This window comes from Leuciscus leuciscus, assembly GCF_965113295.1.
Source record: "Leuciscus leuciscus genome assembly, chromosome: 11".
Lineage (NCBI taxonomy): Eukaryota > Metazoa > Chordata > Actinopteri > Cypriniformes > Leuciscidae > Leuciscus > Leuciscus leuciscus.
The window spans coordinates 21777722-21805292 of NC_138735.1; the positions used below are offsets into that span (position 1 = coordinate 21777722).

At 37.3% G+C, this 27571-nt stretch overlaps 2 protein-coding genes and 1 long non-coding RNA gene across 4 annotated transcripts; 1 reads left to right on the forward strand and 2 right to left on the reverse strand.

Moving 5' to 3' along the window:
• Positions 1-102: 102 nt before the first annotated feature.
• Positions 103-3535, reverse strand: cUnh11orf65 (chromosome Un C11orf65 homolog). The gene is made up of 10 exons (XM_082184283.1): positions 2937-3535; positions 2591-2632; positions 2387-2510; positions 2201-2293; positions 2073-2126; positions 1692-1901; positions 853-986; positions 573-743; positions 393-445; positions 103-296 (listed from the first exon to the last, which is right to left on the reverse strand). Exons 1-10 carry the CDS (start codon positions 2957-2959, stop codon positions 184-186), a joined length of 1017 nt encoding a protein of 338 aa, XP_082040409.1. The 5' UTR covers positions 2960-3535; the 3' UTR covers positions 103-183.
• An 825-nt stretch (positions 3536-4360) lies between these two features.
• On the reverse strand, positions 4361-13630 carry LOC309509782. 2 transcript variants are annotated; one of them, XR_014210064.1, is made up of 5 exons: positions 13505-13630; positions 11463-11602; positions 11203-11374; positions 9874-9925; positions 4361-9440 (listed from the first exon to the last, which is right to left on the reverse strand). It is a non-coding gene; the product is annotated as an uncharacterized lncRNA (long non-coding RNA). The 2 variants fall into 2 exon arrangements; XR_014210065.1 differs by lacking the exon at positions 13505-13630 and adding an exon at positions 12493-13475.
• Positions 13631-19751: 6121 nt separating this feature from the next.
• Positions 19752-26414, forward strand: chodl (chondrolectin). Its single transcript, XM_082183929.1, has 7 exons — positions 19752-20117; positions 21595-21940; positions 22034-22191; positions 22296-22346; positions 22432-22518; positions 23677-23773; positions 25247-26414. Exons 1-7 carry the CDS (start codon positions 20042-20044, stop codon positions 25329-25331), a joined length of 900 nt encoding a protein of 299 aa, XP_082040055.1. The 5' UTR covers positions 19752-20041; the 3' UTR covers positions 25332-26414.
• The last annotated feature ends 1157 nt before the right edge of the window (positions 26415-27571 follow it).

The following is a 27571-nucleotide window of genomic DNA, read 5'->3' on the forward strand; positions in this document are numbered from 1 at the left end:
ATGTTGCCTTGGCATCTAGCTTTTTTTTTGTTGGTATAATTTTATACTCACGTATTTTTTAATGGTTTTAAAATATATTTGACCAATCGAAAAAGGACTCCATAAGTGATAATGCCTGTTTTATTTGTTCAAATTAATAAAGCAAATGACAATATTACAAGAGTTGCATGACACATTCCATTCTCAGATGTGATCCAGATGTTGGTCCTCCTCTGGACTGTCATCCTGACTGATCCTACAAATTTCATGCACAGAGACACGAGCAAAGTCCCTCTGGTCACTCTCTGCCAGCTCATCTACAGTGAGAAAAGGAGAAGTGTGGATACTCACTTTGACCAGCAGAGGGAGCCGCAGTGCAACAAAGAGCAGAATGAGTGCAAACAGAGTCTTACCTTTAACTATGCAGCATTTGCTGGTGCCCAAATTCATCCACTCATTGATATACCTGAAAGACAAGAACATATATATTTTTAAATGGGATATTAATAACATAATGTAATAAGCTATATTTGCACAATTTATAGTTAGCCCACATCTATTTACATAAAATCTAGAGTGATAATCTTAATTACTCATCAAAATTAAGAGCATCGGTCCATGCGAGCAGTTCATCCACTTCCTGCTCTAAAACTGAATCTGGTCCAATTTGTCGGAGTGAATCCATCGTTCTTTGTGTGGATTTGTGCACCAGCAGAGCTGTTTCGCTGTGTTCTGTACGAGCATGCAGGAGACCCTCAGCATACCTGTGCACAGGGGCTGTGCTTATAATTATGCTGTCATTATGTATTTCCATTTTTCTGTAATTATTATCTTAATACCCATTACAAACAAAGTTACTTTAAATACACATACATTTTCCTCATCCATTCAATTTTTCGAATTTTCTTTTTTCTTGCAACATCTTGTCGCCGACGGGTTTTGCTGTGATGGAATTCAATCTTCTTGTCATTGGTATCTTGAGTTATTGGGTCTTCAAACATGGAAATCTTTAATCATAAATGCAATAATAGACATACAATGCTTAGTCATGGAACAACACTTGTATATATATTTTACTTTTACATTTAAATGGTACATGAAAAAAGATAAAACTTAAAACCAAATGGTTGCATGTACTATTGGTCCAAAGTTTGGAATAATTAAAATTTCACTGTTTTTGAAAGAGGTCTCTTATGCTCACCCAGGCTGCATTTATTCGATCAAACATATAGGCTTACAGTAAAAACAGCAATTTTGTGAAATATTATTACAATTTTAAATAACTGTTTTCTATTTTAATACATTTAAAAATGTAATTTTAAACTGAATTTTCAGCAGTCATTCATTACTCCAGTCATCAGTGTCACACGATTTAATGCTCAATTAAATATTTAATAATGTTGATAACAGTTTTTGCTGCTTAATATTTTTGTAAAAACCGTAGTAAGATTTAAAAAGTTTGTATTTTATAAAAATATACAACATTTAATGTATTTTTTTATACTTTCTATTCATCAAAAAAAAAAAAAAAAAATCCATTAATAATGTGACACTGAAGACTAAAGTAATATACACAGTATATATATAGATATATATAATTTTTTTCTTTTATATTTATTATTTAAAAAAAAAAATTCTATTCATTAAAAAAATCCTGGTATGTTTCATTACTTTCAAAACGAAAATGAAAGTTTTTTGACTATATTTATTACCTTGCCAGACAAAATCCTCCAGCCATTGTTCTCCACCCGCTGGTACCACCCAGAGTGATCATCCTCATCACAGATCGTCCGTCGGCCATTATGGATCTGGCTTGGAGCTGGTTTCTTTTGCTGTGTGTAATCTTTAGGACTGCAGGCACACATGTCCACTATGGGTGCACGAGTGTATACTTTAAAGTAGATGTTTGGAGGATAGGTTGGCTGGAATTTTATAAATGTTAGTAAGTTATTTGCATTTTTTTGTAACTTGACTGTTTACTGTTTAGCTTCCCAAAAATGTAACCTTCTAGGGTAGAAAACAACCACACATTACATCATGTTTTTGAGTACAAATAACCTTATGGTGGAAATATGAATAACATCAGCACTCACCCCACCCAGTCTGAATCGGATAAGGGCCCCTGAAGCAGCATCCAGAATATTAGCCTACAACAAAGCATCATATGATTTTTATTAAAAAAAACATCTGATTACAAACTTGCATTGTACCATAAACTTACCTCTGCAGGGTTAATAAATCTAAGGAGGAGACGTGGATCCCCTTGATTATGGAAGCTCACTAGTTTCTTGAGGTGCTTGAAAACAGCAGTATCCTACACATGACAGGCACAGTATGCACTCATTTTATTTGGGCATTCAACCATGCTGGAGAAACTGTAACACAAAAGTTGACTGTGATCACTAACAACATGTGTCCTCCATGCTCGCTGGATGATCCTGGCTGCTCGGCTGAAAGCTGTTTCCAGCTGTGGGACAAGAATGACATTAGTCTCTGATGTAGTTTCCCCAGCTGGAGATGTTGGGTGATGCCTAAAGGGGGGGAAGAATGATTGACAGTTTTTCTATCACTTCACTCATTTAGAAATTAGTCTGTTTTGCTGTATTAATACCTGTCAAAAGTGTTTGTGTGTTCAGTCATTTTCTTGCTCATGCTAGCATAAAAAAGAGAAACAAAAAAATATTTATTGAAACGTTAAAATGGATTTACATTTAAATTAACCAAACTAAAGGAGCACATAATTTTGCTTAGAGAACACATAAATTATGCTATTTAACTGTTCATCTGAGGCTAAAGCTCAGCGCCCTGATTAAGCCTTTCCCATGTCAAGGAATGGGAAACTGGTTTATTCAGATAGGATTACGAGGATCTGGATGATTACATGACTCCACACAGATACTCAATTAACAGTTGCTTTTAATAAAACACTTCTATTCAGCCCACAAAATACTACTTACTTGATCTCTGGAGTCCTCTTCATCTTCAAGAAGCATATTATATTTTTTTAAATATAGCATAGGCCTACTCGAATGAAAAGGTTTAATGGATAGAAGGTGCCTAGGCAATGTAAGTAACAGTTAAGGCCTGTAGTGTAAATAACACGATTCTCTCCCCTTATGATGCAACTTCATCATGCGAACATCGAAAAGTAAAGAGTAAAGTAATTCTGAGTTTTCACAGACCAGTTGAAGTAGAGAGCTAAAACTACAACCAAAGAGTATGCTAAACAATGAGAGAGTTAAAACAAAATGACAAAATACTGCTAGCTTTAAGTGTGACTGCACGCCTACAAGAGCCGTTACCAGAGCAACGTGAAAACACGATGCTAGACACGAGATTTCTATGACAGTTTAAAGTCTTTTTGAATTATTATTATGGAAAACTACGCGTGGACTATGTGTTCTTCTATTTAAACCATTGATTTAAACATGAAAATAGTGCAGGAGATTTGGAATCATCTCAGTGACGCGAATCTTAATAAAAAAATGATTCGTTCAGTCAGTGGCCCGTTCAGCAGCTTACATCGTTTCGCGAGAAGGTGGCGAGAACAAGTGAAGTGCCTTATTATGAATGAGTAATTGAATGATTCGTGAAAAAAAAAACACGAATAGTGTTAATTAGTGTGAATTACGTGTGTTTGTACGTCCATTCTATGAAATGTTCCACTTCCTTCAGTCCGCATTGGACTGCTATGCTCGCGCTGTTTCAAATGGCCAAATTAGGTGTATCAATATCACTCATAACTGTTCATTGTGCAATACAATTTTATCATAAAGGTTTTTTCACCCCAAAATTAAAATTCTGTCATCCTTTACTCAGCCATTTCACCCTTACATAATTTACTCAAATTGTTCCAAGCCTGTGTGAGACTATTTCTTCTGTTGAACACAAAATAAGATATTTTGAAGAATGTTGGTGGTATTGATCTTTATTTTCCAAAATCCTGAGGGAATTCCGATGTCATAACATCGCAAGCAGGTCAAATACGATCAGAAAAGTAACCTTGTTGACGGTAGCCATTGACTTCCATAGTATTTTTTCCTACAATGGACTACTTCCTACTCAGCAGTCTGGTTACCATCATTCTTCAAAATATCTTTGTGTTAAACAGAACAAAGAAACTCATTCAGGTTTGGAACAACTTGAGGTTGAATAAATGATGCCAACATTTTTATATTTGGGTGAACTATCCCTTTAGGGATGGCAGGTTGTGACATGACACAACAAAGTAAGGTTGTTTTAATGAGCTGTAAATAAGACGTTTCTGTGTTATTAGATATTTTTATGTTTACAGAGATTAAAAAACAATAACTTAGTGTAGCCTACTTACTAATCAAAGTGTTAAAGATTAGCTCAGCAGTTTAACTGCAGAAAAAGTTAGTCATTTACTATTTATATTTTATTTTACATAGTTTGTTTATTATTATTTTTTACAAGTGATCAGTATTCCTCTACATAGCACAGCAATAATAACTAATGTAGTCAATATATTACATTTTCATAAATATCACAATATTGTTATTAATGATGACATTCAAAAAACAATCTTACAAAAAAGGAACATACATGTATTGTTATACAGCCTTTAGTAGTACGGTGTTGTGATCAGTGCTACAATTGTCTTATGGAAGTCCCTAAGGCTCTCTAGGGGAGAATTTATTCCACAACCCCCTGCCCTGCATAATAAATTACAATAAATGATCCATTAAGATTCCACTGCCAAAGCCAAGGATACACACAAACAGTTAATTACATTATACAGCAAAAGTTGTTTCCTTTGTAAAGTTTGTGAGAGGTCACTTTAAATCTCAAATAAATACGTTGTGGATTTCGCATATGCCAGAGTCCACCACTGTTTTTCAAAAACATTTACTTTTAACAATAACATTATATGTAACGTCATGATTCTGCACAGAGTTAGTCATAACTGAGGTGGAATCATGATGGAACCCCAATGTTGTAGGGTCAACTATTTTTCCATTCTGTTTTCTGACTCTTTTAATGAGGCCATATTAGTTAAAAAAAACATTCAAACACATTAAACAGTTGTGGTTCAGCTACTAAGTTGACAGCAACTAACTATAGACTGTCTGTCGGTAAAATTATGTATTGTGACTGACAAGCTGTGCTTTTAAATACAGTGAATGAAACAGGAGGTAGCCCTCAACAAAAGGAATGATGTAAGAACTCACCATTTCTGAGCCTCAAGATCCAGAAAATATCACAAAAATTATTGGAACAACAGTGCATTGTTCTGTATTGTAAATACATTCATAATTAGATCAAACATGGTTATCCTCAAGCACTATAGAATAAAAAAGCCCATAGTATTTACTGTATAAAAATGTTCTGATAAATGACATGTTCTTATAATTCTGACATGATTATAATTCCTTCTATTAACATATGTCCTGATTCCTAATTGTTTTTATTTATTTTTCAAATTTTATAAGCCTAATTTTGCTTCAGCTTTTCCATGCACAAAAAAAAAATAAAAATCAATGTTCAGTACATGTAAACACATCTACAACATGGAATTGAACAACACATCATTTTCTCCTCTAAAGTTCAGTTTCTACCTCATCATCACCACTGTTAACATAGTATTCATCATCGGTTGTGGTGTCAGAACCAGACTCCTCAAAAACAGGAAAGCTGGTTGCGTAGCTCCTAGATAGCAGGATACCTCGAGAAGGAGACAGATTTTCTGGAGTTGTCCTCATGAGGGAAGACATAGCAGGAGACTGGGATATCCGGCGAGGTGAAGAAGACGAAGTTGGTGATGGAGGGGGGGTTGGGTCAAAATCATCATGATCAAGATGATCATCTGTATATCCAGGTAGAGACTGTTTACCACTGAGAGATCTGGGCTCATAGCTTGGGCTACTCACTGGAGAGTCAACTATTGTATAATTCTCTTTCGGCACAAAGTCATCCAAACCTGAGAGGTCGCTAATGCTGCTTGTTGATATTCGTCCAGGGCCTGATGGGCGGCTTGAAATTACACTGCTGACTGAGAAAGATCGTCCATTGTGCAGACCATACTTTAAGTCTGCACACGACAAGGACAATCGAGACCTCACAAGGTTTTGCTGCTCTGAACTCTTGGCGGAGCTCAGTGGAGAGAGTAAGTCATCAGACTTACAAAGTGAATTAGTTTTTTTGCTCACTGGACTATAAAACACATTGTCATTCTGAATGTCTTCCGAATCAAAATCAAACAAATAAACGGGTGATTGGGGACTGACAGAGGATTTTCTGTAATGTGGCAAGGTGGCCGAACGGTTCATACCTTGGGCCTTTAGCCTGTTCGGATTAAAGCTCCTGCTGTAAGAGTGGTTTCCATTTTCATCGCTATGCCTCTTTTGCTGATCAACATTTAATTTATTCTCAGATGATTTTAAGGGTGACAAGGACCCACAAGTGGCAAAATATGCTTTATCAGTGCTCAAAGATGAGTCGGGGGCCTCCCACGTGCACCCAGAATTACTTTGTTCAGTTGTAGACCTGTTTTGCCAATTCATATTTAATGTATTCTCATATTTCTTTAATGTTAGTGGTGACAAGGAACCCAAAGAGTCTTTATTGGTTGTTAAAGAAGAGTTAGAGGGCCACCGTTGGCTTCCAGAATATGTTTTCTCCTCTGTCTCGGATTTTTCAAAAGTCTCAGTGTCTGAGTGTTGCTGGGTGGGGGGCTTGTTCTTTTTCGTGATTGTGTCAAGTGCACCGTCTGAACGTTTGACACCAAATGTCAGTTTTAAGCGATTTAATATCTGGTCTATTCTGCTGCTTGTTTTAAACACTGGCGAATGTCTTTTGGTTTTTAAATACTGGGGACTAACAACCTCTTTGTCTGGCAAAGACGCAGAAGAAAAGGCATTGTCTTTCTTAACTCGTGAAGCAAAGAGGCCTTTCTTTGAATTGGGACTCTGCATTTCCTGCAATCTCTCATGCATATGCACAGCTGTAGTCTCTTTCTCAGCTGTAAGTGGAGTCTCACTTTTTACTGTGAGCTTATTCAGTAATAAATACTTCTCTTTCTCTCTCAGTCTTTGCTTGGGGTAAGCAGTACCCTTATCAAGATTAAGTGCCATCAAGCCATGTTCCTGATGAGGGAAGTTGTTCGAGCCTGTGTCGGACTGCCTTGGGTGTAGGCTTATATTTGCGCTTTGGCTTTCCATGACAAAACTTGTATCTGGTGCAGGTTGTGAGAGGCATGGCTGGGCAGGTCTGTGATTATCTAGGGTGCTTGTATAAGCTTGAACTGCTGTCCTCTGTTCTCTGATAGGAGAAGATAATTGTTCCTTTGGTCTCGTTGTTATCGTGTATGTGGATAGTGAAGAGCTTGGGTCACCTTTTATAAGGTCAGCGTGAGTGGTTACAATATCATAAGATGTAGATCTGGTATGTGTTTTAGACGCAGGTGGAGAGGACAGTCCTTGTAAAGTGTTGTTGAGTGCAGGTCTTGAGGAGATGAGGCTAGAATATGGAGAAGTGCTGAGACGAGGTGTAGATCCTCTTCCAAAATCAGGAGGCAGAGATTGAGCTGGGGCTATATGAGAGCTGGAGCCATACGAACTTTGTAATGCAAATGGGTTGTCGAACGAAAATCTTGAGGGAAATGTATTCTGGTCATCCTGCAGAGTTACGCCTCCATCTAGCATAGGAGGTAAAGTTTCAGCTCTCTGTAAGGGGGGATTAGGGGTGGAAGAGAAAGGGGTGAATACAGCCGGGCTGGACTCACGAAGGTATGAATAGATGCTTGGTACTTTGACACTTCTGAGAGGTCTGCTTGGAGAAAGAGGGCTCGAAAGATCCATTGAGCTTTGACTTGACTGAGAATGTTTCTTAGAGTCCAGATATATCTGTCCCAGAGTTGTTGGGCTTTTAGAATTGTTGGCTGTTATATTTTGTGTGTTTTGTGATTTTAAATTTTGAACATTAAAACCAGATTGTTGAACATTCAAATTGGTTGAATCTTTGGGAGAAATTGTGGTGTGTGGAGTTATTTTTTGTTTGGTAATATTGGAGTTTTGCAGGTTTATGTTGTTAACAGTATTTTGTTCCACTGGATCAATGTCCTCTGTACTGGAATATTCCCTCAAAAGAACTAAATAAGAACTCTGTTGAGATTTGAGAACCCCAATTTGTCCCGTTCGGGTCGTGAATTGTGGGAAATGTTCCTCCTCTGCTCTGGCAACGGAAGTTTCTAGTCTCCTTGAGATTTCTGTCTCTGGTTTGTTTTGAAACAGTGGTGTCCTTAACGGCACTCTACTCTTATTTCTAGGTGAGAAAGGGAATTGACTGACTGGTATTTCCTCTGTTCTTGTAGAAGTGTCTGGGTATTTGCCGGTTTGGTCCTCAGTGGTAACAGAATGGGCAAACGTAGGCCATGTAAGGGTTCTGACAGACCTAGTTATCGGAGTCTGCGTTTGTGTGGGCTCATCACTGGAGCTTCTCAAATGTTTCCTCCTTAAGGAGAGAAGTAGGCTGCTTGTTGTTGGCTTGGAGCTCAATGATTTGAAATGCCCTTGTTCATCTCCAGTTTTGGATATTCTGTACCCTGAATGGGCTGAATTTGGTGCCTGACAAGTGTCCAGAGGTGTGGAAAAAGGATATAATTCTGCATTGTTGTACATCGTGCCCACAGAGGATGATTTTAAAATGGATCTCTTTGGCTGTACTGTGGTTGTGACATTCGGGGAATTGTTCTCTTTTTGCCAGTCAGGAGAGTTAAAGCTGGTTCCAGCAGTTAACTGCATTTCATTGTCATTGGCCAACATGTGTTCAGATGGTTGCCTTTGGGAAGGTAAAAAAAGTTGTTGCTGCCAATCCTGGCGAAATAATCTAGATGTGTTGATATTCTGTCCACAATTTTGGTGTACGTACTCTACTTCATTGCTGCCTTGCTTGGGTCTTCGAGGACGACTACTCCAAGGTGGAGCAAGAACTGAGGCCAGGGCAGACGTCAACATAGCTGATGAAGGATTGTGAAGACTAGGTTCTGGATCAGGAGTATTTTCAGAATCAAGTGCAGTAAAAGAGGCTAATGACAAGACCTGGTTTAGCACTTCTGCATGGCATGCAAAAAATTGGGAATCAGTGCTTGCTTTTAGTCCACTGTCCACGCCAATGGAGGTCAGATTACTGTGGTACTGTGGAGTTGTTTGGGCATTCTCTCTACAATCGTTGGCTCCAAAATCCTTGTTGAATTCTGTTTGTACCTCACAAACAGGTGGAGTAGAATGTCTTTGGGAGTCGTGGATTATTTGAGTTTGCTCATAAAGGCCTGTGTTGTGTTGTATTCCTTTATTTTGTCTCTGCTTAGGTGTGTTATGTACATGTTGATGCAGAGTGTTAAAGTGGTCTTCATCAAAGGTTGCTTTTGGCCAATCCTCATCCTTAAATAATTCACCAGTTGATTTGCCACATTGCTCTTTTGGTGAAGACACGTCCCTTAGCTGTCAGAACAAGCAATAAAGGTTTTGATTAGTGCCAAAATTAGAACAAAACACAGGCACTAATTCAAGCACAGTAGCATTTGCACTTTTTACACTACTAAATTGCATTTCAGACTTCCTTGGGTAAATTGTAAGAAATACTTCTCACATACATTTGAACTATTTGAACAGATTGCCACTCCCATTCCATAACTCTTTAAACAGACAGATCAACTTCACAGTTGAGCTTTACATTCCACTGAAAAATACTCTGGATGACAAAACTGCAAACATGACATGGCCCAGTAGAGCAAAAATATATTCAAAGGGCAGTACAAAAAAAGGAAGTTTATTTTATTTAAGCAAGATATGATTGACTAGCAAGGCATAGATAAAATATTCACTTACTAAAAATATAATTCTCATATATCTGCATCTTAGTTTGGATACTTACCTCTGTTTTGTGTTGATTAGCTGTGTTCTTTACCACTTCAAGTGTGCTGTAACTGTCAAATTGTGAAAATAAATTTTAATTAGCATATGATTTTAGCAAACATTGAAAAGGTAGGTAGATTGAAACATACCTCCATGTTACATTTCTTTCTTTTTTTTTTATTACAGCAATTCACAAAGATAAGTTCCATCAGGCAGATAAACAAAGATGAAAAACTAAGACGAAAACAAATCACTTGTCCAATTGAATGTTTTACACGTTATTGTTACTCCCTAAAAACTTTTTCTACTTCAATGTCTTTCATATATTCATCAACACAATGCAGGGAAACAAGATCAACAACATTCCACCCTTTCTCTCACTTTAAGCATTATAGGGGTAAACAATTCATTGGCCTGACATGAAGGGAGGGGTCCATGGGTAAACTGTTTTATAATTAGCACAGAGATTCTCACACACATAAATCAGACACAAAAAAATCCTGTTTAAAAGAAGAGAGAGCAGTGATGTCATACTTTTAAAAATAATATACTGTAATACTGCACAATAAATGTAAATTTACTGTTTCCAAGATAAAGGTGTAAACACTTTATTTGAACAGATGTACACACCTAGATACAGTACAGCCAAACAGTAAACGTTTGGCGATACACTTTCATGCTATCATTCATGGTCATTAAATCATGACTTATTGCTATATAAGGACTATTACTGCCAGTCATAGGTTGAAAGGGCGTTTGCTGTTCTGGCTAGAAACCCGCCAAATGACATAGAATCCAAAGTGCTATGGCATAATTTACATGACAGAAGATATTATTATATGCAGTAACAGTGTATTCAGTGGAATCAAATTTTCATAAAACATTTTCTAATAGGGAGACTAACAGTTTTGGAGTGAATGCAATGCAGTGAAGTTTAGCATTAATTGAACTTGTATTTTAGCAGCTGCTCAAATCCAGGGATCCCACAATATTAAACGATACATGTATATTGAATATAACAATAAATACGTTCATGTTATAGCCGATAACTGATATATGGCTGCTTAAAATGCAATACAATTTAGTCTAAAAATATTGAAAATAAAACACTAAAATCAATACTTTAAGTCATCACAATGTAATGTACACGAGGAAAACTGGATATTCATTATGAGAATTGCTAAAAGATTACATTGAATAGTGTTATTAAATTATTAATATATAATACTGATATGAAACCGATATTGCACATCTCTTTTTAATGCATGTGAACCCCCAACAGCTATGTAAACATTTTTTTAAATTATTATTATTTTTAAATAAAGAAATAATAAAAAGTCACACTCACAGATTAGTCGTGGCTTGCAACGTTTTTTCCTCTGCTGTGTCTTTTTTGCATCTTCTGCTGGGAAGTCTGATAGAGATTGTGGAAGTGAATCTGTCAGATTCCGTCTGTTCCTCAGATGTCCTACCGGAGTCTTTCTTAGATCTGAGCAGTATTATCTGCTTGATCTGCAAATCTGATCAGCGACAACCCCAAATGAAGAGAAGCATTACAAATAACAGCATGTATAATAGCACATGTATAATCTGGGAATATAAACTCACTTTTGCTGCTTTTCTGAAGGCCTGCTAATGGCAATGCTGGTGAAGATGCAGTAGTTCTTGTTTCTAAATCCTTCTTGTTGTGGATGTGTTGAGCTGATGGTCCAGGATGTAACTTGTCTTGTTCACTTTTATTCTGAAAACTAATCAAGCTTTGGCATTATAATACTGCTACAACATAACCTACAGAGAGCTGGAGACTGCTTCTCTTAACAGACACATGAAATCCACATGTCTGCAACGACAACTACTAAGTGAAAACATTTCAAGGTTCACTCCCTTCAAAAAAATTCTTCATAGGAACACCCACAGATATTTTCTTAGTATATCCACACATGACGCAGTGAAATTTCATGATTTGTGTTGTGCAAACTCCTCTACATGTGCAAAGAAAATGATTAGTAGGCTAGTTTTTTTTTTTTTTATATAAGATAATTAGACAATATGGGTGTAACAAATTACATAAGAGCTAAAGTATTACCATAAACATGGTGAGACATGTTCAGCAAAAGATTAATACTAGTGGCAACTCATTAAATGTTATGGAGGCGTGTTTGAAATCATCTGAAACAATTAAACTGAGAGGAAGTCAAGCAAACATGTTGGTAAAGATTTTTCACTCTTAAATCCTTGATTATTTAATTAGGCATTTCTGATGTGTGCAGGCAACAGCAGCTAATATATAACCTTGGGTGGTGCAAGACAAAAGATCAATGCTTGAATCAATGCTCAATCCATTGGCATCTTGTTATAATTTTTTGATTGTAAGAGCATTAGTTAGGCCTACTGAGGTAAAACTATGACGGCTACACTTTACTTTAAGTAATCTAATATTTACGCAGGCTCTTCAACCTGAACTTCAACCTGTCCTCTTAAAAGACTTCCGTAATGCTATCTGTGCCTCTGTGGAGGATGATAAGAGTAAGAGAGAGAGAGAGAGAGAGAGAGAGAAAAGTAGGAAAAGTAGTATTTGTGTGAGAGAAACAGAAAAAGAACGTATCCTCAAAGCTTAAATAAAAACTTTGTAGCCTACCGTGATTTGTCAGTGTGTGTGTAAAATCTCTCCTGATCTGAGAGTACGCAAGTCACGCTGGCTTTCACTCCGCTTTGACAACTTGACTGCTGCAAATTCAGATCATGTGTTGACATTATAGGCTGATTGTACCTGGCTCGTCTTGTTTGGTTACCTCCCTTTATGCCCTTCGGGCATCAGCTGTACCCTTCTTCAGTGCCCTCAGTGGCGGCACGGTTGTACATTCCAACGGAGAAAAGCGAGAGAGTTGAGGTAACGTTAGACCAATCATACTGACAACCGCATGAACACAACAGACGCCGCCCGTCAAATGTTTCTTTCCCGCCGAGGCATGTGTTATCGAGAGCAGAGCCGCGGAAGTGAGCATGTGTTTTAGCAAACACACTCCGTACTTTGAATTGTCAACTTTATTACGGGACCTATGAAGACAGTGATAAGCATCGACAACATAACGTTTGAAATTGATTTATTATTTTCCTGAATCACGCGAACTTGGATTTGGCTTTTGGACTAGTTCTAGCTAAGCGACAAGAGGTTTTGTTTCCAAACTACTTAAATAAAATAAAAAATATATAAAACTTTTTTTATCTAAGATGGCAGATAAGCACCAGAATAAACAAGCGATAACTGAACAATATTACGAATGTTTTTCCATCATTGTCCGATAGGTGGGGTCTAAACAATGGTGCATGTCATTTCCGCGAATCGATTCTTTACAACAGTTCGTTTTAAAGAACTGGTTAAAATGATTCAGTGATTCATTTACGTCATAACATTATAGCGCAAGTACGTGGTCACTGCTGGCATTCGTTGCATTTCAAACGTTTGAATAAATTCATATATGTGGACACATATACTAGTTAAATAAAACATACATTTAGCTTAATTTGAATTTAGTTAGCCAAAACGATAGCCTATTTAATTTTCAGCACTGAACACACTATTCATTTTGTAATTTTATACTGCAATTTTATTAGTCTAACATTTCTGTTAGGATGATAAAGCAACTTACTTTTCGCCCCAGTCAAATCATAAGTTCAGTCCAAATGCTCTTAAGGCTGTCTGCTTACTATCTGCTAAAATGCTTAATATGCTGCGTAGCCGAATCTTTGGTTCTCGGTTTATCTTTGAACTTCAGTTCAATGAGTCAGTGAGATGTTGACTCGCGAACGGCTCGGACTGATTCAGTCCGATTCGTGGACCCACTCGCTAAGGCCGTTTTTGAGAACTGATTCAGGGAAAATATCCGACTGAGAAACATTCGCTCATGAATAGGACAACAGTGATGTTAACAAATGTGTTTGCAACTGGGATCCTACCTCTTATTGAACATTGTGAGGGGAAAATAAAACCTATAGCCTAATGCTCATGACCTAGGCTACTCTCAGCATTAATAAGACTGAACATTTCTGTAAACAAAATAAATGTTAATTTCCCTTAATCACTTTGTCAAAGTGCAGCTGAGGTTTACTGTGGGGCAAAATAAGTGGTAAATAAAATGGAAAGGAAAATCAATCTTAATTAAGATTTATTTATTTTTGGTCAGTAATCAAGAATGATTGTTGGTCAGGCATTCTGCCTCTTTGGCAAAGATTGATAGGCCGAGTGCAGTATTCCTAATTATTTTTTTGTAGAAATACTAGAGGTCATCAATTAGACTCATTATCCCCACTGGCTAAAGGCAAGAAGCCGGATTGCAGTGTTGCATTGCTTAAGGGTGTGCTATGCAGATACACATACACAATATTGACATGGATGTGTATTTCCAGACAAAGGCAAAATAATCAGCCACCGCGATTATAAATCTTGTCATGGAGTGATGCTTATCTCGATCCATTATAGAAATGCAATTTAATTCTGTAATACAATCTAAACAGTTTTAATTAACTCTGCTGATTAAAACAGAAACCAATATAGTGCATAAGGGCATAACTTGTATGACAAATTCATCTTTAGCCTAATGTCTTTCAGGCTTTTGGCACAAACTCAGTTTGATCATGGTGCTGGTTGTAGTAGTCCGTTAGCTGAAGGGAGTTACATATTTCATGGATGGCTTGTCATCTGCTGTATAAATCAACTGCTAGTGCTGGAAAATGCATTATCTCCTGGAGAGATTATGACAAGGCCAATTCATAACTGTGAATTGATTTTCTTAAACGCTGGCTGCAATATGGCAGTGTATTCAGAGCATGTATTGTGGTGGTTAGCATAATCGAGGGTTTATATGTTCCTGAAATAGCAATCACAAATATAATCAGCAAATCAGACAGACCTCAGTATACTGAATAGAACACATTTTGCTCCAGGTAATCAGTCACTCAGTGATTAACAAAATGGGTTCACACAATATCAATAAAAAGGCGTATCTGTGATATGCATTTTGTTTATATTTTAATACTATTAGAGGAGGTGAATGAGGAGTATATATATATAATCGGAGCATAAATAACCTTCACCATGGCAACAGAAAAATAAACCAAATAAAAATGCGTTGATGTAAAACTGATAGACCTGCAGGTTAAATAGGAATATCACATTACTTCAAAAATGCTCAGATTAAGATATATTTTGCTAGGTATTGCCACGACTAATTTAAGCATGGTCCATAAAGGGCATAAATTAGATGCTACAGTACAGTAATTAAAGTTGCCTTATCTACAGCTAAACTGCAACTGTTAATGCAATCAGCCTCAGCTACAGTTGACCAAAGCCTGTCTTTAAGATGTCTTGAGCTCATTAAGCACCGAGAACATTTTTATTAATTGACAAGACAATAGTTTAATTAAAAACCCAGAACCCTGTCATTCTGCCAGGCTGACAGGACATTTGAGCGGGATGCTTGCGACTGGTGACTCAGAGGTTAACTGTGGCAGCAGCCTGGCAGCCGTATTGACTTCTGGGTAATTATACTTAAGTGGTGACTAGAGGAGGCAAATGGCAGTAACAGATTATCTGTTTTGAGGGGATGCATTCTTAGAATCAATAAGAGTCCATTTGTGGAAATAGGGCAATTTAGAGGAAAATACACCCCTGTTCTTGGTCCTATAACAGAAGTCATTCGCCCATGCTAGGTCTTTAATTTTATCTCAAATCTCTCATAGTTAAATTAGGAAATAAAACAGAGGGAATACAACCTCTCTGAAGCAGTTTTACCTTTCTGCATCTGTTATTAAAAATGAGGATGAGAAATCATTTTAACATGAACACACACACCATTCAAAAGTTTGAGGTCAGTAAGATTTTTTGGTTACAATTTATTTTAAGGTGTCTGAGTACAGAGTAATAATAATTAACTACATGTACTTACTATAGGGTTAGTTTAGGATAGGTTTTGGTTTTGGGTTAGTCGCATGTAATTATGCACAATTATGGTTGCACTTTATTTTTCAGTATGCACTTACATGTACTTACCTTATTAACCAGTACTTTCTTAGGTAACATACATGGGTTAAGGTTAGGTTTAGGGGTTCAGGGTTAGTACCATACAGTTATTGAAATAACTATAAAAAGCACATACAGTAGTATGTACATGGGGAACAGGACTGTAAAATAAAGTGCTACCATAGTTATTACTATAGTAACTATGTAACATGTAATAAGGGCACTTTTAAATAAAGTGTGTATACCGATAAAAAAAAAAAGATTAATAAATTCAGCAAGGACACAATAAATTGATTAAAAGTGACAGCAAAGATATTTACCATGTTAGAAAAGATTTCTATTTCAAATAAATGCTGTTCATTGAATTTTCTATTTTATAAAAGAATCCTGAAAAAAATGTTTTTGTGATATTAACAAGACATTTCTTTTGAGCACCAAATCAGCATATTATAATGATGGATCATGTGACACTGAAGACTGGAGTAATGATCCTGAAAGTTCAGCTTTGACATCACAGGAATAAATTACATTTTCAAATCTATTATAATAGAAAACAGTCATTTTAAATATAAATAATATTTCACAATATTACTGATTCTACTGTACATGTATTTTTAATGAAATAAATTCAGCCTTTGTGAGCATAAAATACTTATTTCAAAAACATTAAAAAAATCTTACCGACCCCAAACCTTTGAATATTTTTTTTATTTGCATGTTTTCTGTCTACAGACATGCTGCCCCTCCGGCTCATCCAGTAATTACTGATTACATTAATTCTGGTACGAGCATCCAGTCACCAGCTGATGTCAGCCCACAGAGCCAATGCCTTTTGGGACAGGAAGGCTGTTGGGGAAGTCAATGACCTCTCTAAGTAATGAGGGAGAGCAGAAAGAGATTGCTGCTTGGTCCATTCGGGTCTTAGGGGGGTCGTAAAGAGATTTGCTTGTTAAAGAAGTACTTTTCCCTGGCTGATTTTACAGCACTTACTTTTCTTATACCCTTCCTACTCTGTTTTTTCCCCCCCTCAATTTGCACACAAACACCCTAGAAGATGAAAGAACAGAAGCCATTTCTTGTGACGGATGTGAAAGACTCCTCTCAGATGTAGCCCACAGTCTGCTTGCCCGATTTACAGGGCCAAATCACTTAGACTAACTCTTACAGTCAATCAATTGCATTTACATCTATTGCGGCTCGGCCAACCAGACTCTCCCTAGGAGACAGCCATTAATTGGCTTGTGCAGTGGTATGGACCACTGATCAATCCCAATCAACTCATGTGAAACGTTCATAATAGAACACTAATACTTGTGCAAGGCAATCCAAACTCACACTTACAATATCCCAGAAGTGAATTATGGCAAAAGATGATACGGGTCAATTATCAGTTGAGTTGGATATGTGAGTTATTGGAGACGGAAGCACATATAGATAGATCTTGAACACAGAGACTCTTAAATGGATCCCTCTCTTTAATGTTCCCTTAATCTCACATCGGCAAACCGTAAGATTTAATCCAATCAGCGAAGAGCTCGTTCTCATTTACCCAGAAGGCTTGAGGGGCCCATCATACATCTGTGGTGGGGAGAGCCATGATGGGACGGTGTCTTTTACCCTACATGTCATTTTTCACAGCTCAAGTTTTCCCTCATGTCCTCTTTAGAGACCTCCATTTGAGGGGAACTTGGAAGGAGGGGTGATGGAATAAGTCAGTACCAGTCATCAATGGATTTTTCTTTTTTAAGACACTAAAGCAATCTACATTTTATGATTGCTCAGAAATAATCCACTCATGAGATTATTAATTCAATTAAAATCAAGCTTTTAATTAGGCAGACTAGAGTAATGCTCAAATATACGCTCTGAGACTTAATAACCCATTGACACATTGTTTATACTCAAGAGTACATGCAAATGAGAAAATTTGTTCACGGGGGTCATAGTTCATAGGTCAGGGCATCCTAAGGTGGCACAAATGAACAGTACAAGTGTTCTATTGAAGCATTTGGCTGCTCGTCAGATTTCCAATAGAGTTCCAACTCAGCACCATCTTAAAAATTGGTCAGTGTCTCAGACTGGGGTCTCCGAATGCTAAAAGTGTCACAAAAAACGTGAATGCATTTAAAGCCAATATCTTAAAAAGGGTCGCAGCATCTGTCAACACAAAGCAATAACATTAGATCCCTTTGGATCCACCTCTTTTAGCAGGAAAGCACAGTTCATTCCTTTAATGTGAACAGTGCATGCCCTAAACCTGATGCTGCTGATTACTTCTGGGCAATTAAGCTCACTGATAGAATGAACTCAGTTTGACTTCGATGCTTGATCTGAAAAGAAGACAAGACAGCGAGGGGGAGAAACTGTGAGAAGCAGACGATGAGAGCGGAGAGTTATGTGATGTTCTGGCAGAGCTTGCAGACTGGGCCCATTGTCCGGCCTTGCAAAATCAGCACTACCCCATTCCTCTGGCCCAGTTAAGACATTCTTTTTTGCAAGCTGGCCGGTAGTGCACTCAGCTTCCCCCTTTTTTCGTGATTGCCTGACATTTCTTTTCTCTTCTCTGCTGCTGGTGCTTCCAGCCAGATCTCCTTAATACCTCCGCTGACAAGGGTCCTATAATAACACAGCTGCCTTTTTATTGATAATGTGTCACAGAATATCTCAGTGTAGTTATCGAACACTGGTAGAGCAGAATGGCATTTTCAGTGGGAAATAAGTAATCGATAGGGAACAGCAAATTAAGTAATAGCATTTTTGCGTCGATGCATATTACAGCTCAGTTAACAGCCTTCGGATCGGCAAGGCTCCACGCTGCAGGATGAACAGATCAATCCGCATACAGAGCTGACGTCTCGCTTTGACAACATAATTAGTTATCATACAGAGAAACGTGTTTGAGGACAATATGAAAATCCTCCCTCGGATATTCAGCTCATGGATCCGAACCATGACGAGGCAGTCAGGGAAACCATATGATTTTCTATGAGGAAAACAACTTTTTAAAAGTAAAGAGAGATTAATAACAGAGATGAAGGGTGTCAACTGAGAAGAGATGATATTGTTAATGGGAGGTCTGACAGGAAATAGTCTACATCTGTTTATATATTTACATGATTTTGCTGTCAGTCCTCATTGACTTTGTTTTGATTCTAAAAGGGTAATTCTATTAATTTATAGTACGCTACTTAATATTTAAATTATGGAATACTTGATTCTGACTGGTCAATTGCAGCACTCAGTGGTCTTTTTTTTTTTTTTTGTGGCTTTTGCAGCCTTTTTCTTCTCACATAATAAAACAATTTCAAATCAATATTTTATGTCTTTTATTTATTCATTTGGTAAATAGCAGTGCAATAAGCAGGATAATCGGCCATCAGATGGTCATTATTGCAAAATAAACCCCAAAAGGGTGATCAAGACTCAACGCAAAGTGAATGTGACCATATAGTGGAAGGATTTCAGTTGAATTGGTCTTGTTAAATGTATAAACAGAAACAAATGAGATTAAAATAATTTTAAAATGGCACTTAAAATGGTTAAAAGGTTGTCCACCTATAGCAGGGGTAACTGAAATTGACACAAATCCATCTGTTTATAATGCAACATGATTGTATCCTTCTGACAAATCTGTCTGTATATGATCAATGTTATACATCACATATATAATAATTGGGCTGCGTCTTATTTGTTCTTTAAATTGAATGCATATTATTCAAGAGTGTTTTCACCTCAACCATTGACCCAATGCTGCCTAAATCATTTTTATACACTAAACCTGTTTGTGACCTTCCCCATCGTCCACCTTATAACTGGAGAACGCCTGAGAAGTGTTTTGCTTATAAAGGAGGTGATGAACATCTGCGCCCTGTTCGATTACCTCTAGTGCAGTGCAGCCCAGCCAGCCACGCGCGAGGGAGACATCATTGAAGAGGAGCAGAAGCGCACTCTCAAGTGGAGGCGCGAGTCTCTCTCTCTCTCTCTCTCTCTCTCTCTCTCTCTCTAGAATTCAGAGGCGCTCTGCAAAGTGTCAGCCCTGCTCAGTGGAAATCATGTCTTTGAACACTATGAAGAAGAGACTCTGCCAATAAACGTTAAAAAAGGCGCCTGACTGGAACAAGTCTGTGTGAAGTTCACTCCATCATCTACTCCAGTGAAAGACGCGAGGATGCGCGCGGAACTCGGTATCCTTTGTGCTTTGACTTTCCTGGTCTCGTGCACCCATGGCGCGCGAGTTGTGAGCGGTAAGTTTCATTTGTATGTATTATTAAAGCTATTTGTATTCATCTAATTCATTTCCAGAATTTCAGTCAGTGAGGACAATTGTACCCATTTTTTTTGGGTGGTAAAATGATGCTCAAAGGATTTGCTGACGCAATTATTTAAGTTTAAAGTGATAGTTCAGCCAAAAAAGAAAATATTGTCATCATTTAATCATCCTCATGTCGTTCCAAAACTGTATGACTTTCTTTGTTTGGCAGAAAGGAGAAGTTAGGCAGAATGACATCTTCAGTCACCATTCATTTTCACTGTATGGAAAAATGATGCAAAGAAAGTGAATGGTGACTGAAGCTGAACATCTTCTTTTGAATTCCACGAAAGAAAAAAGGCATACAGGTTTGGAACAATATGATATTATGATGATAGTAGATGATAAGATTTTCATTCTGGATGAGCTGTCCCTTTAGAGCCATTGTCACACCAGTAGTCTGAATTAAAAATATTGCTTTCAGGAATATTGATAAAATCTATAAAAAAAAATATTCATGTGTTTAATTGCTCAAACTGATTTCCGGTGTGAAGAACTGTTAGATGTGGAATGAACTCTAGAGGCTGTCATAAAATTCAAAATGGCATCATTTTTTATCTGTATTTAAGTGTTCATTCTTATTCACCTCTATTTTTATTTTTATTTTTTTAAATAAATAAAGCATCTCTCAAAAACATTATAATTGTATTATAACATCTAAAAAAATATTTGTCCTGAAGATTATTCTTGAAGTTTGTCTCTGACTTTTTTGAAAACCGTTCTCTCTTGATGAAGAGATGGAATGAAAATATTAGATGAAAATGAAAATGAAAGAGATGGAGAGACAGACAAATGAACAGAAAAAACAAAACAACAGGTTTGTCATGTGTGAACTTAAAGGATGCACCATGGGAAATTAAAATCGGTTGTGCAGTTCTTTGTGATGAGATCAGGATTTAACAAAGGTAACTAGAAAGCGGCAGTTTTGGAGAACGGAACTACAAGAACATTCCATGCTGGAAGGAGGAAAACTGTGCCACACAGAGACAGGAATTGAGGAAGAAAGCTAAGGAAGCTGGTTGAGAAAATGCTGAGTCTAGTTTCCCCCCAGTTAAACCCAGCCCTATTACTGCTCAAACTGATGATATTGCAGATCTGGACCAAGCAATTATTTAAAGTACCTCCCGGGCAGGGAGCTAATGTTATTATTAGACTTTTAACAGTCTGTGTATTAATCACAGTTCTCTTCATTGGGCCCATCAGTGTATCTTAAGTGTTTTCTATAATGCAATATGCTTTGTTTATGATTTCTTTCAAATAATAATTCCATGCATTTTCTATCCATCCATCCATCCATCCATCCATCCATCCATCCATCCATCCATCCATCCATCCATCCATCCATCAATCATCTGGAAAGTCATGCTGAACAAGAAATCTCTAAGAATGCAGCATGAATTTTGTCTCTTCAGGTCAGACAGTGTGTCAAGGCAGTTCTGAGCACCCTTGCTATAAGATCGCTTACTTCAGGGACGTGACGAGTCGCGTTGCCTTCTGGGAGGCTCTGCATGCGTGCGAAATGGACGGCGGTTCGTTGCTGAGCATTGAGAACACGGCAGAGCAGAAACACATCGAACACCTCCTGCGGGAACTCAGCATCTCCACTTCCACTAGTGCTGCCACCGGGTCGGGCATCACGGACGGAGACTTCTGGATCGGCCTGACTCGCGTGGAGGGCGAGAACGCACAGGAGCCTGGCAGCTTCGCCTCATGCCCCAACCTGTACAGGTGGACTGATGGAAGTGTCTCACAGTTCAGGTAAGATGTGATTGATTTGGGGCCTGTTCAAAGCAGAGTTATGGATCAGGGTTATGGATCAAAAACAGTCAAACATTAGGACTTGTGTTCTAGAAACTGGTATGCTGATGAACCATCCTGTGGAGGAGAAGCTTGTGTGGTCATGTATCACCAGCCTACTGCTCTCGCCGGGCCTGGCGGGCCGTATCTCTACCAGTGGAACGATGACCGGTGCAATATGAAGCACAATTTCATCTGCAAGTATGAACCAGGTACTAGGTGATTTGCCGTGTGAACTTTTTGAGATGACTGTCAAAAGTTACCTGATCAACCTGAACTCACTGCTTTACAATGTTTGTTATGTTGTTCTGAGCAGAAAGCTACCTGGTAAAAGAGCAGAGCGACAGGCCTGGAGGGCGTGATGTTGGTAAGCAGCCAGGTGTCAAATCCATCATCATTTGACATAAAGATTTAAAGATGTGTTGACACTAATCTGTAAATGTGCCCTCCAGATCTTTCAACAGAAGAACAAGAGGAGAGGAGAACACCTCCCGTCGACCAGGACGAGAGCCCTCAACTTATAATGCCAGGGCCCTCAAGTAACATTAGATTTAAAATTCTGAAAAGAATATTTTGTGTTCAGTACAAGTTAAGCTTATTCAACAGCATTTGTGGTCTAGTGTTGATTACCACAAAGAATTTCCACTTTTCCTTTCTTTAAAAAAAATTAGGAACTTACAATGAAAGTGAATGGGGCCAATTTCAATTTCTCAAGTTTCAATAGAAGACTTAAAACTGCAAGCATTTAGCATGATTTGGTCCCACTTTGTATTAAGTGGCTTAAACTACTATGTACTATGAAATTAATAATTTGATATAATGGACTTATTGTGTACACATATGTTTTTACATTGAACTTATATTTAAAAAATACCTGCATGTAATTACAGCTGTAATTAATTTATGTAATTACATTTGTAACTACACTGTTGACCTTCCCTTACTCTTTAACCCACCCTTAAACCCACCCATACCACCACACCTGTCCCTAACCTTACCCGCATCACACCTCAATAGCAGCAAAAGTGTTTTACAATACAACATGAACACAATAAGTACATTGTACTTATTTATCTATGCAAATACATAGTACTTAAAGCCACTTAATATAAAGTGGGACCCTTGATTTTAGTGTAAAAATAAAGTTATAGTTTCTAAAGTTATATCCACTTTTAAAATGTCTTCAACGGAATGCCTTGTAAACTTAAAACCTTAAAATATCTGTAAAATTATTATTTAAATAGCTTTATAGATCAAATAATACACGTTAACAAAAGAATTAATTTACTGTTCAAAAATTTGGGGTGAGATTTTTTAGGAATATATGTTTTATTTAATTTATATTAAATATTATATTAATATGATATATTATATTAATTTATATTTAATTTAATTTAATTTAATAAGGATACATTACATTGAACAAAAGTGACAGTAAAGATCACCAAATCAGCATTATTTCTAAAGCATCATGTGACACAGAAGACTGGAGTAGATGCTGAAAATTCAGCTTTGCCATCACATGAATAAATTACATTTGAAAAAATATTGCCGAACCCAAACATTTGATTGATTGATAAATGTTTTTATGTGCTGTTCACTGAGTTTCACTTGTACTGAACGCAGAATATTCCTTCAGCTCAAAATAAATGCCTGAATGTGAATAGAAATCAAAGTGTTTTTTCTTTCTTTCCCAGGTATGCTGCTAATCTACGTGATTATCCCTACCATCCCTCTTCTCTTGCTGATCCTGGTGGCTTCAGGGACGTGCTGTTTCCAGATGTTGAGCAAGAGGTGAGCCATTAAGATCAAATCACTGTAAACGCTGTCAGACTAATGCTAATGCGCTGTCCTATTATGCACAGTATCATCCAAATACTGCGACACATCAGGAAGTCAGTGTCTCACCAGCGTCTTTATACAATAACAGCCTTAGCGTCTTGATTAATCAAGGTTTTCTGCTCACTAGCCAAAATCTGACACAAATCCTCTATTTCTTTCACTAACCCAGAGTTTTTACTGTGATTAATTAGATTCTTCTGTTTATAACTGTGCCCGGCAAAACAGCTTAGCCCATACTAATCATCATCAACATACTCATTATAGCATGGATTTGGCATATTTGAAGGGGGAGGGGGTTTCCTGCCGCATTACATCACACTGCATTGGAGACAGAGTCCAACTTGACTTTTATTCCCATCAATATCCAGATTGGCAGGGAACGGGTCTACAGAACTGCTGAAGCTAGCTATTCCTGTCCTCCTCTCCCGGCCCTCAACACAAACACAGTTCATCTCCCTTTAACCCTCGGCCCGTGCTTGGCAAGGCATTATATAGTGGCTTATTTGTGTAATTTATTATGTTTATACGCTGACGCTCCCACAAATTGATGTCTTTTTAACATATTTCCAATCACTTGGGCAGACGGGGATCCTCAGACAATACATTTAAATCACTGGCAATGACTGAGTGCGCTTTATTCAGTAAAAGGCTTCCTGGAGCGAGTTCAAAGCTTTTGGATAAATGTCTTAACTCCTTAGCAGATGATGCTTCTATGTTTTACGATGTTTGCCACTTGTTCTCGTGATTAAAAACCATCTTGGAGCATAAAACCAGGAGGAGTCACTTAACGGCTGCTTTGCTTCGGTCTTCTAATCGCGAATACCTTTAAATGTCTCCCATGCATTGTGCTATAAAACTTTTCCAGTAAAACTCAGCAACAAATTATGAAAATAACAAAACCAAAGGGGAGATTTAAGTGGGGAAATTGAACTTTTACAATGCACACAAAAGCAATACATATTTACTTCTGTGCCCATATCAACAGATTACAGTATAACAGTATATATTAACAGATAAAACTATAACTTATAAGTACTCTCATTATTTACTCACCCTCATATCATTCCAAAACTGCATGCATTTCTTCAGTGCAAAACAAAAGATATTTTGAAGATTTGTTTGTGTCCATGCATGTATGGACAATATTGAATTTGATTGCATAGACTTTTTTAAATATCGTCTGTGTTCCACAGAAGAAACTCATACAGGTTTGGAAAGACATGAGGGAATATTCATACATGATAAGTAAATGAATATACATTTTTGGGTGAATACTTTTATAAGTAAAATGTTTGCAAATAATTTTCTGGAAGTGTACTCACATATTTTAAAGAAAAGTGACACTGACAGATACACAAGCCTGTTATACAGTATATAAATACTGTATAATTGTGTATATAATTCTATATATATATTTTTTAACAGTAAACCACGGACCAAAACAAGCGTTAACCAATCAACTCTCTGGATCTCCAAGACGCCAAAGACAGACAGTGGCATGGAGGTTTAAAGATCCATCTCCACGATTCAAGCAGCTTCCTGGTTCTGTCGAATGGTGGTCAGCAACACGCTCGTCCGGTTGTTAGTTTAGTGTGTGATTTAATAAAACAAGCTCAAATGTGCAGCACCAGAAGAGCAGTTACACACGTATCGCATTTCTGTACAAATGTTGTGCTTAGAGCTGCTCCTCAGCCTCTCACAACCACGCAGTTTCCTGTTCACTCCCATGACCTTCTTCTCCATTTCATGTTTCATGTCAGATAGTCTGACCTGAGAGTACTGAGGGCTGCTTAGGGAGGGTGAATGCTAATTGGCACCAAACACAGTGAGCAATTAAATTACTGTAATTAAAGCAAGTACAAGTGGGAACCACATAAAAAGAGGAATTATGAGTTCCTTCAGCGAATGTCACACAAACTGAAGCTAGTGACACATTAAAGAACTGAATCACTTAAAGAGCATAAAAAAGCCTGCTTCAAAAGGGTTCTGAAGAATTGGAGTACTTTGTGTCTCATTCAAGAAATAAGAGGCCTATTTAATCTCATACATTACTCATGCAGTGTGATGCATTGCCAATGATGCCATAACACCATGTATAATTACCTGCATACAACTGATAATTTGATAATGATGAGATTAATTTTAAAACATACATGATCATTACTTAAATTACTGGAACGACTGGCTTAAATAGTGACTGTTTTGCTCTGCAGCTTATAGGACATTGGTATCAAAAAACAGATGAATTAATCAGAAATGTACATATTTTTTTGTATGATGCTATTACAAAGCTGCTTTAAGCTGCCACTTGTATATGCAGTATTTTGCATGAGAATATTTTATCATCACCTTTTACAACACTGCATATAGAAAATATCTACGCTAAAAAGTATTAAACTGGTTTGCATCATTGTGAAATATTGTATCAGATATCGAAGTTAGTCAGTTAGACGTCTGGTTGTACAGGAAGATGCGTTTCTGTGAGTGTGGGTAATATTGTGTGTTTGGATTTAAAATGTGCTGTTAATACTTTTTATATTTTTGAGACGGGAATTGGACGTGTACAAACGGATTAAAAATATTTAATTGTGAAGATGTTTTAGTTTTTATGTCTCTAAAATGATGCCATTTGTTTGTAGCACCACATACAGTAAATGCTTAATCGCCAACAAAAACACCAGTCTTTTGAGTTACTTGACGTCCGAGTTGCACGAAATCTGTATTATGTTTTGTGATTTATCACATATTAAAAAGCTGTATGTAGGTTGTTATCGATAAACAACTTTTAATGTGATTAGCAGATATGAATAGGAATCGCATTCAAATAATTCACGTCCTTATCTCTGCTCCTCAAACGCTCAAGAAAAAATGTTCCTTAGATACATGGATCAAAGCTGAATATACAGATTACTACTGGCAATTGCACCATTTGTATTTGTTTAAGAGAAACACAGTTATGGCCATGAATTTAAATAGACGCGGAGATCAGAAAGCTTTCAGGGGGTCCAGCTGGCAGGCAGAGTTAGAGCCAGACATAAGACAAATGAACTGGACCGCATTAACACCGAAAAGATGTGGTACTTTGTATGCGATTTACCCTGGTCTGCAATTAGTGACAGCATAGACTTTAAAGCACACTGCTAATTACGGAGCCAATTAAACTAATCAGTCCTATGCTTCGACAGGAGAACTCACGTCACACACTCAGGATCTGGTAATTATAGATATGACTGTAATCACTAGTCTGGAGGCACAGGGTAGAATTAAAGAAACAAACCCTTTCCCCATCTGGAGAGGGGGGTGATTTTAGACTATTAGAGATACAAAACACAAGCATCTCATTCTCCACCCGACCAAGATCCAAAACAGCTCTTCACATCGCTCTATTAGAACTGGAATATGCTTCGTTTATGATGGAAATGGGGAGGTTCTTGTAAAATATACTCTTAGTCTTCTTAGTTTTATAAACAACTTCGAATTTTTTATTTTTTTACAGTGCATCCTGCAAGCTCCAAATCAAATCTAAATGTCAAAGACATTACTATTACTAATCAGTAATACCAAATACTAATTAATGGGGTTTGGCAATGATAATCAGTGTATGCCATTGCACTCAGGTGGGGTTTTACATATTTGTGATGATGGATGGATCATATAGTTCATATAGTTTTATTTAATTCACCTGAAATTGGATGTAAGAGATGTAATCGGCATAGACATTTAGAGGGACATGTTTAATATTCAGAGTAC